This window comes from Canis lupus, chromosome 17 (assembly GCF_011100685.1).
Source record: "Canis lupus familiaris isolate Mischka breed German Shepherd chromosome 17, alternate assembly UU_Cfam_GSD_1.0, whole genome shotgun sequence".
NCBI lineage: Eukaryota > Metazoa > Chordata > Mammalia > Carnivora > Canidae > Canis > Canis lupus.
This window is the reverse complement of record NC_049238.1, coordinates 38,703,935-38,723,375: the sequence shown is the minus strand read 5'-3', so window position 1 is coordinate 38,723,375 and position 19,441 is coordinate 38,703,935. Positions and strand designations below refer to the sequence as shown.

At 38.5% G+C, this 19,441-nt stretch overlaps 1 protein-coding gene across 4 annotated transcripts in view; it reads left to right on the top strand.

Annotated features, from left to right (window-relative positions):
• The window catches only part of RMND5A (required for meiotic nuclear division 5 homolog A), a 63,852-nt gene that overhangs the window by 32,565 nt on the left and 11,846 nt on the right, over nucleotides 1-19,441 (top strand). For all 4 annotated transcript variants that reach the window (XM_038561523.1, XM_038561526.1, XM_038561525.1 and 1 more), the window contains exons 3-4: nucleotides 5,349-5,483; nucleotides 7,452-7,552. In XM_038561523.1, the coding sequence (XP_038417451.1) occupies nucleotides 5,349-5,483; nucleotides 7,452-7,552 (236 nt within the window). The remainder of the gene's footprint in view (nucleotides 1-5,348; nucleotides 5,484-7,451; nucleotides 7,553-19,441) is intronic.

The following is a 19,441-nucleotide window of genomic DNA, read 5'->3' as shown; positions in this document are numbered from 1 at the left end:
GACTGTTGTTGATAATGCTAATAAAAATATCGGGGTGAGGCATTTACCCCTTCAAATCCTTTTTTGTATCCTTTGGGTAAATACTTAGTAGTGGTATTTATGATCCAGTAACTGGATCATAGGGTGGTTCTATTTTTGACTTTCTGAGAAACCTCCAAACTGTTTTCCAGCATGGCTGTACCAGTTTGCATTCCCACCAACAGTGCAAGAGGGTTCCCATATCCTTGCCAACACCTGTTTTCTCTAGCCACTTTCAAGATACTTTTCTTTGTTTTTAGCTTTCATCATTTTGTGAGGTGTTTGGGTGTGGATTTCTTTGAGTTTATCCTTTTATGAGTTTGCTGAGCTTCTTGAATCTGTTGGCTTGCATCTTTTGCTAAATTTGGGAAATATTCTTCAAATATTTTTCTACATTACTCTCATTTCTCCTTCTGGTACTCTGATGACATGCATGTTAAATGTCTTGTTGTCCCACAGGTCTCTGAGGTTCGGTTCATTTTTTCCAGTCTTTTAAATTGTTGTTTAGATAATTTCTATTAATCTTCATTGACTTTTTGTGTTGTCATTTCCATTCTGATATTGAGTCCATTCAACTAGTTTTTTTTTTTTTTAAAGATTTTATTTATTTATTCATGATAGTCACACAGAGAGAGACAGAGAGGCAGAGACACAGGCAGAGGGAGAAGCAGGCTCCATGCACCGGGAGCCCGATGTGGGATTCGATCCCAGGTCTCCAGGATCACGCCCCGGGCCAAAGGCAGGCGCCAAACCGCTGCGCCACCCAGGGATCCCAGTTTTTTTTTTTTTTTTTTTTTAATTACTGTATCCTTTTCTTGCTAAGACTGTCCTTTTTTTTTTTTTTTTAAGATTTTATTTATTTATTTGACACAGAGAAGGGAAGAGCAAGCACAAGCAGGAGAAGTGGCAGACGGAGGGTAGAAGCAGACCAAGCAGGGAGCCCAATGCGGGGCTCAATCCTAGGACCCTGGGATCATGACAACAGTTGAAAGCAGATGCTTAACCAAATGAACCACCCAAGCACCCAACTTTATGTCTTTTGTTTGAAATTATTTGCTGATGCTTTGTAAAGCAGTTTTATAACTTTAAGGTCTTTGATGAATTCAGTATCTTTGTCATCGTGGCATTCGTGTGTGTTGAACTATCTCTTCCCATGTAAGTCTAGATTTCCTTGGTTCTTTGTATGCCAGATGATTTTTGGATTGTATCCTGGACATTTTTAATACAGCTGACCCTTGAACAACACCTTGCACCACTGAAAATCCACATATAACTTTTAACTCCCCCCAAACTTAACTACTGGTAACTTACTCTTGAGTGGAAGTCTTACTGATAACATAAATAGTTGATAACACATTTTATATATATATATTATATATACTGTATTCTTAAAGTAAGCTAGAGAAAAAGTGTTACTGAGAAAATCATAAGAGAAAATACATATACAGTACTGTAGTGTATTTTTATCAGAAAAAATGCACACATAAGTGGATCTGTGCAGTTCAGACCCATGTTGTTCAAGGGTCAACTGTATTAGAAGATTCTTGGTCTTGTTTAAATTCTGTGGAGAATATTGATGTTTCTGTTTTAGCATACAGTTAACCTGGTTGGATTTAGGCTGTAAGTTCTGATCATTTTTCTCTGAGTTATAGTTATAATATTAGAGCTATTCAGATATATCTTATTTGTGTGCCATCTGATGGCCATTCTGGAACCTGGAATCTAGTTCTGTCCCCTAGTTAAGTTTTCAAAGTCTGGTATGTTGCTTAGGGTCAGCCCATGCATGTGCAACTGGAGTGAGCCCAGGAGTTCATAAACAACAACTTTAAGGGGTTGCTTTTCTGAATTATTTGCTCTCTATGAGCTTGCTAGGACTTTATGGTTCCCTGGGGCCACATTTTTTTGTAATTTGGCCAGAAAGCTGGGGCTTTGTTACCCTATTCTTCTGTACATTTACCATGACCATGCCTGTACCTATGGTTATGGAATGGAAAGACAGAAAGCAAAGATGCAGTACAGGTTTTTGCCCCTTCTTCTTGGGACCACTGCTCCTCTGATTGGAGAGAAAGAATCCCCTCTGCCGGAGTTTTAGGTTTCCTGCTGTAGTCAGTATTCTAAAGATATCATCCCAAGATTCTTGGTCCCTGGTTATTCAAACATTAATCTAGGTACTGCTATGAAGGAATTTTGTGGGTATAATTAAGGTTGCTAAGCAGTAGACCTTAAAATAGGGAGATTAGGTGAGCCTCGTGTAATTTACAAGAGCCCTTAAAAGCAGTAGAGCTTGGTAGAAAGAGAAAAGAAGATTCAGAGTGTGAGTGATGTCACCACTGTTATTGGCTTTGAAGATGGAGGGGACCACAAGCCAGAGAATGTGAGTGGCTTCTGGAAGCTCGAGAACAGCTCCTACAGCCAGTTAGGAAAACAGGACTCTAGTCTTAAAACTGCATGGCACTGCATTCTGCAACACCTTGAACGAGCCTAAAAGCAGATTCATCCCATATTCCCCAGATAAGAGCCTAGGTCATTGACACCTCAGTTTCAGCTTTGTGTGGGACCTGGAGCAGAGAAACTGCCTGAGCCTATTGTACTTCTGATCTGTCAAGCTGTGAGATAATAAAATTGTGCTGATTTAAGTTGCAATAGAAAACTAATGTACCTGTATACACACTGCCTTGAGCTAGAGGTACAAGAAAACAGATAGAAAGAACATGTGATTTCCCTTCCTCTCTAGGTACTAGGAGAAACCCATTCCTGTTTGTCATGCCAAAACTAGAGCACTTCCTCTGGAACTCTGTGTCCATTTATTGGTGCCTGGTTCTGTGTTGTGGCTGTTTTGCATCCAGGCTGAGAGGTATTGGAGGGAGAAAAGTAGTAAACTCCCCACTAGTCCTGTGACCCTCTTCCCATTCCACTTAGATGGTCCCTGACTTAGGATGATTTGACTTACAAATTTTTTACTTTATGATGGTGTGAAAGTTGTATGCATTTGGTAGGAACTGTACGTGGAATTTTGAATTTTGATCTTTTCTAGGGCTAGCCATATTTTGTAGTATAATATCCTTGTGAATATGGGGCAGGAGCAATGAGCAACAGCTCCATCCAGCCACATGATCACGAGGGTAAACAGCCATGTGATCACAAGGATAAACAACCAATACACTTAGAACCATGTTATCTATTCATGAGAGACACAGAGTGAAGCAGAGACATAGGCAGAGGGAGAAGCAGGCTCCCTACCTGGAGCCTGATGCAGCACTGAATCCCAGGACCCTGGGATCACGACCTGAGCCAAAGGCAGATTGCTCAACCACTGAGCCACCCAGGTGCCCCACTTAGAACCATTTTATACTCGTATCACCATTTTCACTTTCATTATGGTAGTCAATAAATTACATGAGATATTCAATACTTTGTTATAAAATAGTCTTTTGTGTTAGATGATTTTGCCTAACTGTAGGCTAAAGTAAGCATTCTGAGCATGTTTAAGGTAGGCTAGGTTAAGCTATGATGTTTGGTAGGTTAGGTATATTAAATACATTATCAGCGAATGTTATTTTCAACTTTGGATTTATCAGGATGCAACTCCATAATAAGTGGAGGAAGATGTGTAGTCAATTTTTAGTGTTCTCAAATGGCTGTTGCCTTCATTCTGTCTGGATTTTATAACTATATTCAGTAGGATAGATAGGGTGGAATGTGCATGATCTTATCCGAACTGGAACTTTCAACATGTGTGCTTTTAAAAAAATCTTTTATGTGGAGAGTGGGAATCTTCAATGATAATCTCTGCTAATACTTTAACGTATATTCTTTTGGATTTTTTCCTAAGCTTTTGCAAGTATTCCTTTAAAAGACAAAAATGGGGTCATAATTTTGTAAAACTTGATTTTTTTCACTTCGGTGTCATGGATATTTTTCCATATTAGTAGATAGAATAATGAGCTTCACTTTTTCATTAGGAATAGTAATACTAATAATAGTAGCAACTACCATTTTATTTAACCAATAAGGGAGTATATTAATTTGCTGGGGCTGCTATCACATAGTGCCACATACTGGATGGCTTAATTTTTCCACAGCTCTAGAGACTAGAGGTTCAAGATCAGAGTGGTAGCAGGATTGATTTCTTCTGAGGCCTGTCTTCTTGGCTGGTAGATAGCCATCTTCTCCCAATATCATCACATGGTATCTTAGTCTGTTTGAGCTGCCAAAACAAAGTGCCATAGACTAGGTTATGTAAACAATAGAAATTTATTTTTCTCACAGTTCTGGAGACTAGGAAGCCTAAGATCAACGTGCTGGCTAGCCAATTCATTTCCTATTGAGAGCACACAACCTCCTTTCTGGCTTACAGATGACTGCCTTCTCACTGTGTCCTCGCAGGGTAGAGACAGCAGTCTGGTGTTTGTCCGTTGTTTTCTAAGAGGACCAGCCCTAATGGTTAAGGCCCCTACCTTTATAACTTCATTTAACCTTTTATCACTTACTCACAGACTGTCTCCACATATAGCCACATTGGTGGGTTAGGGCTTCACTGTAGGAATTTGGGGGGGGGGGGGCGGGATACACACAGACATTCAATCCATAACCTATGGTCTTTCCTCTGTACCTATCTGTGTCCTAATTTCTTCTTTTTATAAGGATAGCAGTACTGTTGGATTACCCCCCCCCCCTTAATGGCCTCATCTTAATTTAATGAGGTGCTGGGAATTAGGAATTCAACATGGGAATTCTAAGAAGATGCAGCCTATAATAGAAAGATACTGTTATATTCTCCACTTAAGAAAGCTCAAGCTCAAAGACCTTGACTAATTTGGCCAAGATCACATGGCTAGTAAGAAAACCCAGGATTCAAATCCAAGCAGATTGGCCTCAGAGCCTACTCTCTTAATTATCTGGCCGATCTCCCACCCCCAAACCCTCCCTTGGCACAGCAGTTGTTGGGCTAGGCCATGATTCTTTAATCCTGTGTTGGGCATATGGGTTCTCTCTTTTCCAGTCAGATAGTGCTGCATTGAATATGTTTTTATAGGTAGCATTGTACACCTGAAAATATTGCTATATTGCTTAGAAATCAGTTAATTCACAGAAATGGTTAAATGTGTATATTTTCCCAAAAATGTACTCATTGACTCTTCCAGCACTAATCAACGAGAGTGATAAGTTTTAAAAAGGAGCAGTGGAAAAACCACTTCCTTTCATAGGCTGCAGATGATTTGAACTGGGTCCTTACTGTGGATATTTAGAGTGAAATGAAGGGCACTCTTTCTGTTAGGTGGGGTCCAAATCATATATCCTAGTCAATTCATGATTCATTTTCTTTTCAGAATTTTGATTCTGACATCAGCAGTGTGGGAATAGACGGCTGCTGGCAGGCTGACAGTCAAAGGCTTCTCAATGAGGTGATGGTGGAGCACTTCTTCCGACAAGGAATGCTGGACGTAGCTGAAGAGCTCTGCCAGGTAACAGTATGTCTGCTACCAGTGTGCCAGTGTGTGAGAGGATGAAATAAACGAGGGGACTCCTTGGAGTTTTTGAATCTTCTTCTAGCCATAGATAGATTTTTAATATTTTAAGTTTCAGGACTAACCTCATTTTACTAGGAAGTCTTTTTCTTCTTTTCTTTTCTTTTCTTTTCTTTTCTTTTCTTTTCTTTTCTTTTCTTTTCTTTTTTTCTTTTCTTTTCTTTTCTTTCTTTTCTTTTCTTTTCTTTTCTTTTCTTTTCTTTTCTAATTAGTAAAGACTACGATCCTAGAACTTCTTATTTGAGTTGCTTTTTCCTTATTCCTGCCCCATCACATTGGTCCCAGGTCATCAAGAGGTCAAAAGTGATATGACCTTCCCCATTTCCTCTTTTAATAGGGAAGGTAGGATAGCAGAAAAGAAGAATCTGGCCCAACTTGTAGCATTTTGTTTATCAAATGAGTTTAAAGCTAAAATTTACTTCAGATGAGCAGCTTTTGTCTTTTATTGCTAGTAGACATGAGCTTAGGGATCTCAGAATAGTTCACCAGTATCACCTAGTCAGAATGGTGGCAGCTACCATGTATTGAGTCCACAAGCCAACTCCTGCCATTATTCTTCACTGCAATCCTGTGAGGTAAAAATTGCTTCCATTCTACAGATAAGGAATCTGAGGTCTGGAGAAGTGGCTTGCCCGAGGCCATGCAGGTTCCTTAGCAAAGGAACTAGGATTCAGTCCCAAATTCATGTCCTCAAACTTAGTCTAAGCCACCATGTGCTATTGTATTTTCTGTTTAGAAAAATGAAGGATTATAAAGATGAAATAGTTTTTTTTTTTTTTTTTTTTTTTTTTTTTTTTTTTTTTTTTTTTTTTTTTTTTTTATGATAGGCACACAGTGAGAGAGAGAGAGGCAGAGACACAGGCAGAGGGAGAAGCAGGCTCCATGCACCGGGAGCCTGACGTGGGATTCGATCCCGGGTCTCCAGGATCGCGCCCTGGGCCAAAGGCAGGCGCTAAACCTCTGCGCCACCCAGGGATCCCGATGAAATAGTTTAAAGCCAGACTGTAAACAAAACCTCTAATCTAAACCTATTTTATTATTTTTTTTAAAGATTTTATTTTTAAGTAATCTCTATACCCAGTGTGGGACTTGAACTCACAACCCCAGGATCAAGAGTTGCATGCTCTACCGACTGAGCTACCCAGGCACCACTTCTATTTTAAATAATTCAGAAAAACAATAACACAGGTCTTTCTCTGTATGGGAATTTTGTTTATGTCTATTAAATCCTATATTGTTTAGGATTAAGCTGATTTATAAGTACAAAGACATAAAATACCAGTGGCTTAAAAAAATGAAGTTTATTTCTCTTGCACAGAAATAGGAGGTAGTAAGCCATCCACAGCATATATTGTAGCTGTGCTCCATGAGCTTTTAGGGACCTACCCTCCTTGTAGCTCTGCTGTTACAACTTTTGATATGCCAGGAAGGGATAAAGAGTACATGTTTATGTTTTACTGACCAGAACTTACATCTCTGCAAAGTCATACGAAGCTTTATTCCATACATTGATGTACTCTGTATGGAATACATAAGGGTTCTACTACTACTGGAAAGAATGATAGTAGGGCTCAGTCTTCAGTCTGTACCATAGAAATATATGGTAAAAAAATTATTTTTAATGGCTTGCGCCATATTTTATAATTTAGAATATGTTTTTATTATATCTTTTTTTTTTTAATTTTTATTTATTTATGATAGTCACAGAGAGAGAGAGAGGCAGAGACACAGTCAGAGGGAGAAGCAGGCTCCATGCACCGGGAGCCCGATGTGGGATTCGATCCCGGGTCTCCAGGATCGCGCCCTGGGCCAAAGGCAGGCGCCAAACCGCTGCGCCACCCAGGGATCCCTTATTATATCTTTTAACCTGATTACTGCTAACAGAAGTACTTTCTATTTTTTCAGGAATCTGGTCTTTCTGTAGACCCAAGTCAGAAAGAACCATTTGTGGAGTTAAATCGAATATTAGAAGCATTAAAAGTCAGAGTTCTGAGACCTGCTCTGGAGTAAGTTTCTGTGTTTGTTTTCTTCCAAATACTTGGGGAGAAACTCTCTGTAAGAAAACTTAATTAAAAAAACACATTGAGATTTTGATATATATCCGTACATCTATACATCTCACCTAGGATGGACTTCAGAGAAAGCAAGGAAAAATTATTTTCTTCCTTTTAATTAAGTAAGAATGGGGGATGTGCAAATAGGAGAAAATGGTCCGAGCTTTCTTTGCTTATCAGTTGATCTGAATTCCCAAGATAGAAAAAGGGTTTCCTGTATCCAAGCCATTCCACTACTATAGACTAGCATTGTAACTGAAGTACTATTGTTTAGATGGTCTGAGTTTGATATTTGAACTTCCATAATGTGTGGGATTCTGTGCTAGCATTCTAAAAAACAACTTAATTGGTTATTGGAACTAAGTGGTATGCATAAAGACCAAAAATACTGTTACAAAGGAGTTCTGTGCTAATTATCACTGTAACATGTAATGATTCATTTTGAACTGGTCATTGATATGAACTGTCTTAAATTACTGAGTAAGCTGTGATAAATAATACCCTCGAGCAGGATCAGCAAAGTTTTTTGTAAAGGGCCAGAGAGTAAATATTTTAGGTTTTGCGAGCCACATGAGATCTCTGTCACATATTCTTTGATTTATTCCCAACTGTTTAAAAATGTGTAAAAAAAAAAAAATCTTGGCCATCTGGTGTACAAAATGGACAACAAGCCATATTTGGACCTTGGCCATAATTTGCCAACCCCTGTCCTAGAATTTTTTTTTTTTTTCATGAGAGATACAGAGAGGCAGAGACATAGGCAGAGGGAAAAGCAGGCTCCCTGCAGAGAGCCCGGTGCAAGACTCCATCCCTGGACCCCAGGATCATGCCCTGAGCCAAAGGCAGATGCTAAACCACTGAGCCATTCAGGCATCTCTGTCCTAGAATTCTTTAATGTGAGGATTACCAGGTTGTTGGAAAGAAGGAAATGAAGGAGGGCTATAAAATAAAGAGAAGAAACTGCTGAGGTTCTAGGCATAGAATTCTGGTATTTAAAAATTGGAAGTATTTGAGATCATTGTTTTCAGAAAAAAAAAATTGGGAAGATTCTTGTTGATTTTTATGAAATGCACATTTTTTTTCTTCCATTAACACACTTAATTCTTCATAGCTTAGTTTTCTATTTCTGATCATTTATCAGTTCTTTTAAAATTTGCATAGTTCTAAGACCAGCTCAGATGATCATGTAGAGATAGATTTCTGTGTAAGTTTGTAAATGACAAATTCCACTATAAATTATAAATATGAGGCAGGTAGGTACTGTATCTTTAAAAATAAACGTCAGAGGTGCCTGGGTGGCTTAGTCAGTTATGTGTCTGCTTTTGGTTAAGTACCTGCCTTCACCTCAGGTCATGATCCCAGGGTCCTGGGATCTAGCCCCATGTAGGGCTCCCTGCTCTGAGGGGAGCCTGCTTCTCCCTCTCCGTCTGCTACTCCCCCTGCTCATTTGCATGCACATTCTCTCTCTCTGTCAAATAAGAAATTAAAAAAAAAAATAGACATATACCATCGTGTATGGTGCACATTACTTTACAGTTTTTTTATTTTTATTTTTCAGCAGAGGTTAGATTTTGACACACCTGGGAGATTAAATTCTGCCAAGTACCACTAATAACTCTTAAACAGAATATGGCAACAACTCTTTTACCTACTTTCATATTTCACCTATATGATTAAACATCTATGGAGAAGAGTAAAGGAGCCTAAATAGAAAAATGTATGGGTTTCCCAGTTGTTTTATAGTGATTTAGAAATAATATTTGAGCTGTTCAAGGTAATAGTCATTTATCCATTAATTTCTCAGGCTTCTCATCAAACTTTTACCAAGTCCTTACTATGTGCCAGAGACCATACTGAGTGCATTTAGACCACCTCAGCTCTCAAAGTATTCAAGCCTTCTTCCTTTTGGAATGAAGAAAATTTATAACACCTTTTTCACGTTGTGCTTTTTCTGTAAGAACTATTTCCATTTTTTAAAAGATTTTATTTATTTATTCATGAGAGACAAGAGCGAGATGCAGAGACACAGACAGAGGGAGAATCAGGCTCCTCTCAGAAAGCCTGATGTAGGACTCCATTCCGGGACCGGGATCATGCCCTGAGCCAAAGGCAGATGCTCAACCACTGAGTCACCCAGGTTTCCCAAGAACTGTTTCTTACTGATAACTATATCATATATATCAATTATTTCTATAAATGTTTTCTGTTATGTGGCACCTCAAGCAGTGCCTCTCAGGCAAACAGAGGGTTCATTCTGTCCACTTGGTAGTAATAGTGGAAATCACTACACAGAAAAAAATTTTCACTTCATTTTTCTGGGAATATTGCCATATTGAATAGTATCAGCATAGGGGAATGTCATGGCAATTATAGTTAACTCTTTTTGAGTGCTTACTATATATCTAGCATTGTTCTCAGCATTTTACATGTATTAACTTATTTAATCCTCATATTAACCCTATGAAATAAGTACTTGTTTTACAGAGGAGAAATTGGGGTCTGGAAGTGCTTTGTGGAAACAGACGATATGGAGTCAAAAGGTCACATGGGAAATGCCTCACATCATGTCCCCTGAATACTCTTCTCTAAGAGACTCACTTTAGCACATTCCAGGGGCCATCAGCAGTCCTAAAGAAACTCATCTAACTTCGCCAAACTCCTCGTTTGCCATGCATATTTGATCAGAGAACCCTTGTTCTTGTCTTCCTACTCCCAAAACACTTAAAACCCACAAAATTGGAGTTCTATAGAACGAAAGTTTTTAAATGATAGCTTAATGGAAATGTCTGATACACTCAGACTTTCCAGTTCTTGCCTATTACCAGTAGGTACAATGCGGTTATTTCCTCAGCATCTTTAACATGCAGGGTACAGAGAATTTACATTTAGCTTGTAGCAAAAGTTGAAAAATGTGGGACTTCAGTTTGGAGAATTCTGGTTCAGATACAAGGTGGAGAATAGCTTTCAGTTGTGCAGCACCTTCTGTTTGTACATGCTGGGAGACTTGTGTCCTGGAACCCTCCCTGAGGAGCCGCAGCAATTCTTCCAGGCAGGCTGGCAGTTGAAGAGGCAGAGGCCAACCACAAAAATTAGTATGGATAGAAGCCGTGGAAGGAACTTCGGAGAGCATTAGCTGTCTCCTGCAAGTAATACACGATGGAAAGGAGGCAGAAGAGAATGATAATATGGCAGAGAGAAGTGTCAGAACAGCTAATTATATACAGAGATCTAGTTAGGACACAGCCTACTCTTTTGTTCCTGCCCCTTATATTTCTGAGTTTGTGTACAGATTTTTCTTCTCATCCAGATTGCTTTATCTATTTTTTAAGTTCTTCTTGGCACCTAGCATAGTACTTTCTTCATAGCTTATTGCATACTTCAATAAATGTTGGAATAGTTCAAAGAACTTTGAATAGATGTGACCCTCTCCTTCACGTGGTAGATAGAGGTTAAGCCAAAAGTAACCAGTGCCAATGAGAGAATAATAGTAACTTAATACAAAGAGGTGGAGAAATATTAGAAGAATAGAAACTGTCCTTGTAGGTATGTGCCAGTTATTGACACTTTGGAAGTGCTGTCTTCAGGTAAAACGAGCTGGTTGCCTTCCTAAAGGTGTTTCAAAGAGTGGTATTACCTTGGTGGATTTGCCACAGCCTAGGATCTGACTTAAAACCTTGCAGACTTGGAAACCTGGATTTTCAACAATGAGAAGCAGGCCTCCTAGCACTCATTTAGAAGAATTTGCAGTTCTGTTTCGAAAGCCTCAGTAGAAGGCTATGAGGGAACAGAAAATAACTGAAAGGTTATGAGACAGAGTGAATTAAAAGATTTTTTCAGAGAAGAGAGGAAAGTACTTTGTTAGTTTAGACCACACAAGATTTTAGATTGGACAGGCCATGAACAGTATCAGGCAGGCTGTCGAAAAATGAGAGGACTCCCATCTCCAAGCCTAGTGATTAGGTGGGGCTAGAAATAAAAACCACAGAGGGATGTGGGATGAGCTTGCCATTGTGGTCTCTTTGTGTATGAATGGTGGATCTAAGAAGAAGATGCTTGCCAGACTTAGAGAAATTATAATACCAGTGAAGAAAACATAGTTTATACATGGAGAAAGATTTTAGAAAATGAGACTGAAGGGAGCAAACTGGAATACCTGATCAGAGAGCCTTGACTACCGCTGGAGATGAGGGTGACAATGATTAAGCAGTTTCTGTATCTGTTTTCTTGTTTTTAGTTTTGGCTTCCTATAGGTGAGCAGTCTTGCTCACTCAGGCATTTTTTTAAATAACCACATATGACCACAGAAGAAAGAAGGCTCTGATAGATATACCATTGGAGGAGAGAAATCAAAGTTTGAACAAGTTGGATTTTTTTTTTTTCCAGAGCTTGAGTCTTTTTTTTCATTTTTGTTCATTTTGTTTTATTTTGTTTTGTTCAGGATGGTTCTTAATCCTGAAAAGGCAGAGAGGTAAGTTAAGGGATACATTTTTTAAAAAATATTATTTATTCATTTGAGAGAGAGAGAGTGCATGCACAAAGGGAGAATGAGAAGTAGGCTCTCAGCAGAGCAGAGAGCCCATGACAGGCTCTACCCCAGGACCCAGGATTATGACCTGAGCTGAAGGCATGCACTTAACTGACTGAGCCACCCAGGTGCCCTAGGGAATACATTTTTAACTCACTGTGCCCATGCATTAAGTCTGGTGAAGAAGGAGCTACTCTATTAAAAAGAAGCTAATTAAAAATGGAAAGAGGTACCCAGTGGAAAAAATATAGAAGATAGCTCAGGAGACTGTAAAGGCCCAAAGGGAAGAAATACCTAGTGTGGTAACATCATTTTCTGTTGTCTGTTTTATGTTTGTTGCTAGCAAAAGTTTATATGCAGTTCTAACATAATAGGTATTCTTCAGGAAGAAGAGTAGACATGACTATCTCTTACTGGGATATATCCTCACCAAGGACTTGAACATTATTGGAAATTAAGTGGGCAAACCATGGCTATAGAGGAATTGAGAATCTCTTAGAATGAAGGGCAGAATTGAAATAAACTGTCCCTGAGATTAAGTGTTTAAAAGAACAAGATGCTGAACTAGGCCAGGAAGGGGAGCCAAGAGGGAAATCCCTGGAGTTTATGTTTATAAAATACTGATCTCTATTTATTTAGGTTGTAAAATCTTTTGGGATTGTGGTAGGAAATTAGCAGTAAATAAAGCATGTTGTATTTAAGTCCCCCCCCCCTTTTTTTAAGATTTATTTTATTTTAGTGGGGGGAGAGGGAGCCTGCTCCCTCTGTGGAGCCTGACATGGGGTTCGATCCCACAACCATGAGATCATGACCTGAGCTGATACCAAGAGTTGAATGCTTAACTGACTGAGCCACCCAGGCACCCCATATTTAAGTACTTTAAAAAATATATCACTAATCTGTAGAACTGTGCTGTCCAGTATGGTAGCCACCTGCCACATATAGCTGTTGGGCACTCTTAACCAGACACTGCATTACAAGAGGCTCAAGTTAGAAATGTGTATGTTGTTTTTTAAAGTATATCCAAATGTGTAATACTGTAGTTTGTGTTGTTTTTAAAATAGCATGTAAGAAGGACCAAGATTCACACTAGTTCCCAGGTGAGTAAAATGTTAGTAGTTCCAGTGATGGATTCAGTCTATATCTGAGAAACTGCCATTTGAAAATATCTCAGAATTGAGAGGTTAGCCATTCTTTTTGGTCTCTAAAGCAGAGTTATAGAATTCTTAACTCTTTTGGCTGAACTTTGATTTTTGTCATTTTTGCCGTTCTCTGAATTTTTTAAGCACTTGGTCACCAGTAACATTCAGCCAAGTCCACACCTGTGTAGTAAACACATGTGTCATTAATTTCCTAGAATTTCAGCTTTTACCCCCCAAGAATATAGCCCTAAAGGAGACCATGAAAAGAAATATTTTTGTAAGCCTTTAAAAATGCTGTGAAAGGTTATAGTGGAGTGTCTCTGGGAATTGGCAAGAATTATTCTTATTTCGTTATTACCAGAAAAAGACACCGATCCAGATTGGCAAAATTATGAGAGGAGAGGGGTAAATAGATGAAGCTGTCAGCTAGGTTCCTGTGGGACAGGAGCTAACTGTGGAGGTGGAATCTTGTTTTAATTATTTTTGGAATAACATGGAAATTTTAAATATGGAACTAACAATGTGCCAAGTCTTCTCAGAGGCCTGGCAGTTAGGATAATTAGCGCTTAATGCTTTGTGGGATAATTGTGTGGATGTGGGTTGCTTCTGACTTAGTCACCTAAGTCAGTAGTATTGTACAAGGTCTTTTTATGGGAGAGGCACAAAAGATCTCTTTATTAGAGAATGCATTGATAGTGAATAGAGGTAATTGTGACATCAGTGACGTTACTGGTGCCTTTTGTGAGGGGGTGGTCTAACTGTTTTTTTAAACAAGGAATTGGTTCTAAAACTGATGGTGTTTTCATGGTCCACATTGGACATATTGGAGATTTGGGAGCAGAATTAAAAAAAAAATCACAGTGGAGTTATAATTTAATTAAATGTCTACTTAGCTTGATTGTGATATCACACAAGTTGTTTTCTTTTAAAAATTAAAAATCGAAAGCTTTCTGCTGGAAATGCCATTATCTAGAATATAGCATTCTATTCCTTAACATTTCCAGTAGTTTTTTGTGTGTCTTAGTCATGTGTCTTCTGTTGACTTTATAGATGGTGGGTTAAGTTTTGGGGGTCAGTTATATTTTGTGCTTTTGTGGTTTCCTATGCTTTGTAGTATTTAGATTTGGTTATTACCAGGTTAATTAAGGCTGTGACTGTCTTCTATGCTGAGAGAATCGAATACCCAAATATTCAGTGTGAACTTCGAGCTGAAAAAACTGATTATTTTTTTTGAAGAGGATTAAATGATACATGCATATCATCATATTCCCACACAGTTGGTGCTATAAAAAGCAAAATAACAGTGAGTGTTACATGGAAGCCCAAATAGCTCTTGTCTTTTAAGTATAATTTTCGTATTAAAAATAATTACTTGAATGGGACGTCTGGGTGGCTCGGCGGTTGAGCATCTGCCTTTGGCTCAGGGCCTGATCCTGGGATCCCTCACCAGGCTCCCTGTGGGAAGCCTGCTTCTCCCTCTGTCTGTGTCTCTGCCTCTCTCTGTGTGTCTCTCATGAATAAATAAATAAATCTTTAAAAAAATAAAAAGAATGACTTGGAAGAACCACAATAGAGTTTAGAGTTTATCCATTCAGTGAATACAAATTAAGTAGCTTATTATTGAGTGTTTGTGCCTGTCTCTGTGCTCAGTGCTTTAACTAGCCCCTTCATTTGATACTCACAACCCTTTGAGGGGTTATTTTACAGTAAGGAAACAGATATTAGATAACTGAGTAACAGATTGTCCAAATTCACACTGCAGAGCTAAGATTGAAGTTCATGCATAGCTAACTCTGTTAACCTGTACTCTTTATCTGTATACCCCTTCAAAGTAAGAGGGTGTGCCAAGATGAACAAGACAGAATTCTTGCCTTATAAAAGATCAGAAACTGTCCTACCAAATAGACTGTGAGATGAGCCATGTGAGAGGTTCAGATCAAGACATTTAGAGTTCTGTGGATAGATTATTTAGGAAAGTTGTAGAAAATTTGGTAATTGAGCTTGGGCCTTGAGTTTTTCAACTCTATTCTCAGCTGCTTACTTTGTTTGATTGTACTTTTGCAAAAGTTAACCAAGCACCTGCATTGGGAGGTAGGATCATGGCTTCTAATTTCATAAAACAAACAGATCTTCTATCTAGACCAGCTTTAATTCACCTGGACACATCACTTGATAGTAAAGAAGGTTGCTAGATTAGGTTATCTGAATATATTTGTGTTTTTCTTGGCATGCACCTCTATCTCCATTCTATTCTCAGCATGGCTATTTTCCTCCTTTAAATCTTCACACCACATGACAAACGCCTCTAGTTCATCCTGTTGGCCAACCATTGCTTTCTCCCTTGACACCCACCCCTATGTTGCATAACTTCCCTCCTGGCACAAACCTCTTGGTTTTCCCGCAGAACTCCCTTCCTCTCAGGGAAAAAAAAAAAAGGTGGAGAGACAGGGATCTCGGTGAGATAAAGAAAACTAATTTTATTTCTGAATCTTTAAGAGTTGTGCCACATGGACTTGCTCAGTTCCTCAAACATTGCAACTTCCTCCATTGTGCTGCTCTGGGCCTTCCTGGTGTCTGTAGAGTAACCTTCTCCCTGTGAGATGTTCTTTCTCTCCTGTCTGTCCTCTCTACTAAGCCTAAGGACTGTCCTCTGCATAATTTCCGTATGCCTGCATTTCATTTACCACAGTTGAGGTAATTATTCCAGTCCACCCCTGCCACAACAGCAAGGTTCAGATTTCAATTACAACTGTATTAACTATAAGTAATTGCATAAACTACAAACTATCCTCCCAACTCTTAGAGTCCACAAATCACTACATAATAACAGATGTGCATCATGATCACAGCCAACCACAACCCTTCTTTTCAGGTCCATCAGTGATTGGTCACTGCACACCTGTTACCTTCAGACAACAAGTGTGTAGTTGTCTTGCCTCCTCATCTCCCAGAGGTGAACCCACAATATATGACAGAAATGGAGAGTTAAAAGAGGAGCTTGGTCAGCAAAGGTGAATTGCTAGAAGTGAAATTGAATGTAATTAGATGTGAAAAATAACAGCGGCAAGGTGAAGCTAGGATGAGATGTGGGCCTACATGAAGTTATGATAGAAGCCATAGTGAAAAAGCCCTGTGATTATAAAAACCAAGGTAGAGGCACTTTCTTTGACAGCTTTTAATTTAAATTGCACTAGGCAGGTTTCTTTTCCTAGAAAAGAAAAGTAAATGGAACATATACTTCTAGTTTGGATTGAAGAGTGTTTAAAAAAAAAGTCTCCCCCCAAAAAAACAAGTCTCCATCAGTTTGGCTAACATTCAGGATGCGTTGAAGTCAGTTGGCTCTTTGAAAAAAAAACAGTGAATATGAGGAGGTTGAAGAACTTTACTGCCAGTCTAAGATGGTTTCATCAATTCAGAAGTCATCATGAATTGACTAATGTGCTCTCTGGGAAGGCTGCTCATGTGGATAAAAATGCTGCTGTGAAATGTGTACCCAGATTCCAAAGATTAGTTAAGGCAGGTGTTATCATGATTGTCAAGTTAAGGCAACCATCAAGAATTTAAAGAACAAAAGATACAGGTTCATGAAGTGATTGTGAAGGATGTGAGGGATGGATGAACTCGTTTATAGGAGACAACACAAGAGCATAACTTTAAAACCGATGTTTACCTGGCCAGTTAACTGTGGCCAAGGACTTGGGGTCAGAAAATACAAAGGTGGGTGCTGGGGGTACAATCCTGGGGTATAAGGGAGAGGTGCTATAAGGCAAGGGTTTTACCTTAATACTTAGATGTGCTTACATGTTTGGGGGGCAGAGATCCTTAGTTTAGAAAAGGACATTTTGCCAGAAAGGGAGAGCTTAGAAATGTTTAATCCCTTGCTTTGTAAGATACAGGCTTAATATAATATTCAGAAGTAGAATGAAGATAATACATTAAGAATAAAAAGTTAAGAAATATGATTTAAGAAACATGTGGCAACCTCTATTCTGTGAATTTGAGTTTTGCATTCTCCCCATACTCCTCCAACTCCTTTTTGTAATGGAACATCTATTTACTTCCCTAAAAATCTCTTGGTGGGGGTGGAGGTCAGGAACTAGCAATGTTAGTATTTTTCTGATTATTTTGTAGCCTTGTTTATAGCTAAATTGAAAGTGGATAAAAAATGGTAAATTGGGAATGACATTGTCTAAGTAAATACCTCTCTCCAGCTAAGTGGGTTGCATATAGAGTTTGCGGAGCTTAAATTCATAATGCATGGCTTGAATTACCTTTAGGAAATGTAATTTGCAATACTCTGTTAGCTCTTTGATGAAAAAGGAAGTTAAATATTACTTTACTTTCTTAACTATAAAAGTAGTATATGTTCGTTATAGAAAATTTAGAAAACAAGGACAGCAGAGAGTGTGTGTTAAGTAACTGTCCTTGGACTGCCATTAGCTACTACTCAATGGTGTGTCCTGTTGTTTCTAGACTCCTGGTTCTGCTCTGGTAGTTGGTGCACTGTTCTGGGTTGTCATAACCCATGCCATAGCAGTTGGTAAATAACGTGTGCAATCCAACTTCTCTGGAGTCATTACTGTTAAAAATTCTGATAACTGGAAGTTAATTTTTCCTACATATCCCAACTTTTCCCCCCTATAATATTCTATCCTGAACATTTGCCTGTGAAGATGAAATAGATTTTCTTCCTTTGTAAATTGCCTACTTAAGGACTTTGCCCTTTCTCTGCTGCCTTTCATTGTTTATAAAAATTTGTAGGTACTCTGTTAACTCTCTTTTTGACTCTACAAACTCTTATATACCTCATATCAGAAACAAAAAAGAAAAAACTTGCTGCCTCTCCTTACTTGTTAGTAGGAAAACATACGCATTTATGAGTGAGAAGGGGGCAGGGTAAAATTTGATAATAAGTAACCTGGTTAAATGTATTCCTTGGCCCAAGTGTTGTCAATAGATGAATGGATAAAGAAGATGTGGTATATATTCATAATGGAATATTATTCAGCCATAGAAAAGAATGAAGCCTTGCCATTTGCAATGACATGGATGGAGTTAGAGAGTCTTATGCTAAGCGAAGTAAGTCAGAGAAAGACCAATACCATGTGATTTCACTCATGGAATTTAAGAAAACATGAGCAAAGGAAAAAAACAAACCAAGAAATAGACTCTTGACTGTAGAGAAAAATTCATGATGACCTGAGGGGAGATGGGTGGGAGGGTTGGGTGAAATAGGTAATGGGCATTAAGGAGTACACTTGTGATGAGCAGCAGGTGATGTATGGGATTGTTGAATCACTATGTTATATACATGATACTAATATAGCACTATGTTAACTATTCTGGAATTAAATTAAAAAAAATTAATGTACTCCTTGGAACTCAAAATCAAGAAAGGTGCCTGACAAACTAGAGATTGGCGAAAACACAGTACTTTTAGTACCGTTGGTTGGTGTTGGGCATTCATGAAAGATGAATGCTGCCAAAAGTACCTTGTTGGGGTCAGTGGGATTTATCCCTGACTTGTTGTTGCAACTTGATTGCATGTGTGTTAGTGCCAGGCAAGGAGTCAAGCCTTATTTAAATTTAAGTAAATACTAACCAAAGTCCAGGTGGTTAATATTTTTAATAATAACTCTGATTTTTTGGTCAGAAAAGTTTCATGATTGGACTCTAAAATGTGGATCTATCAATGAGTTGATTAGGATATTCATTTGTGTACAACCCTTAGGATAGGATCCTGTAAAAGTACAGTTCTATGAAGTCTAATCCCAGTCAACTGATCCATTATGAATTAATTGAAACATTCTACTTTTGTTGTTTGTAGAGCTACTCCCTAGTTTATATCCTACCCAGTTAGGTACCGGTGGTCCTTCGTGAAATGGGTTAGGTGGGGACTAACTAAAGATCAAATTAAAGAAGAATATGATACAGCTTCTACATCTTGATATGTTTACAGGAATAAAGTAATGCTTCCTTACCACTTGATTGCAAAGTTGATTTTAACAGCTGGCCTGGTGTACATTTTTATTCTAGTGCCCACCTAAAGTGGTGGTCCCAGCTCAGGATTGTTTGTGCTATACTGTTTGAATATATTCAAATATTCAATATTTGATATTGAATATTGATATTGAATATCAATTCAAATATTCAAATATTTGAATATATTGTTTG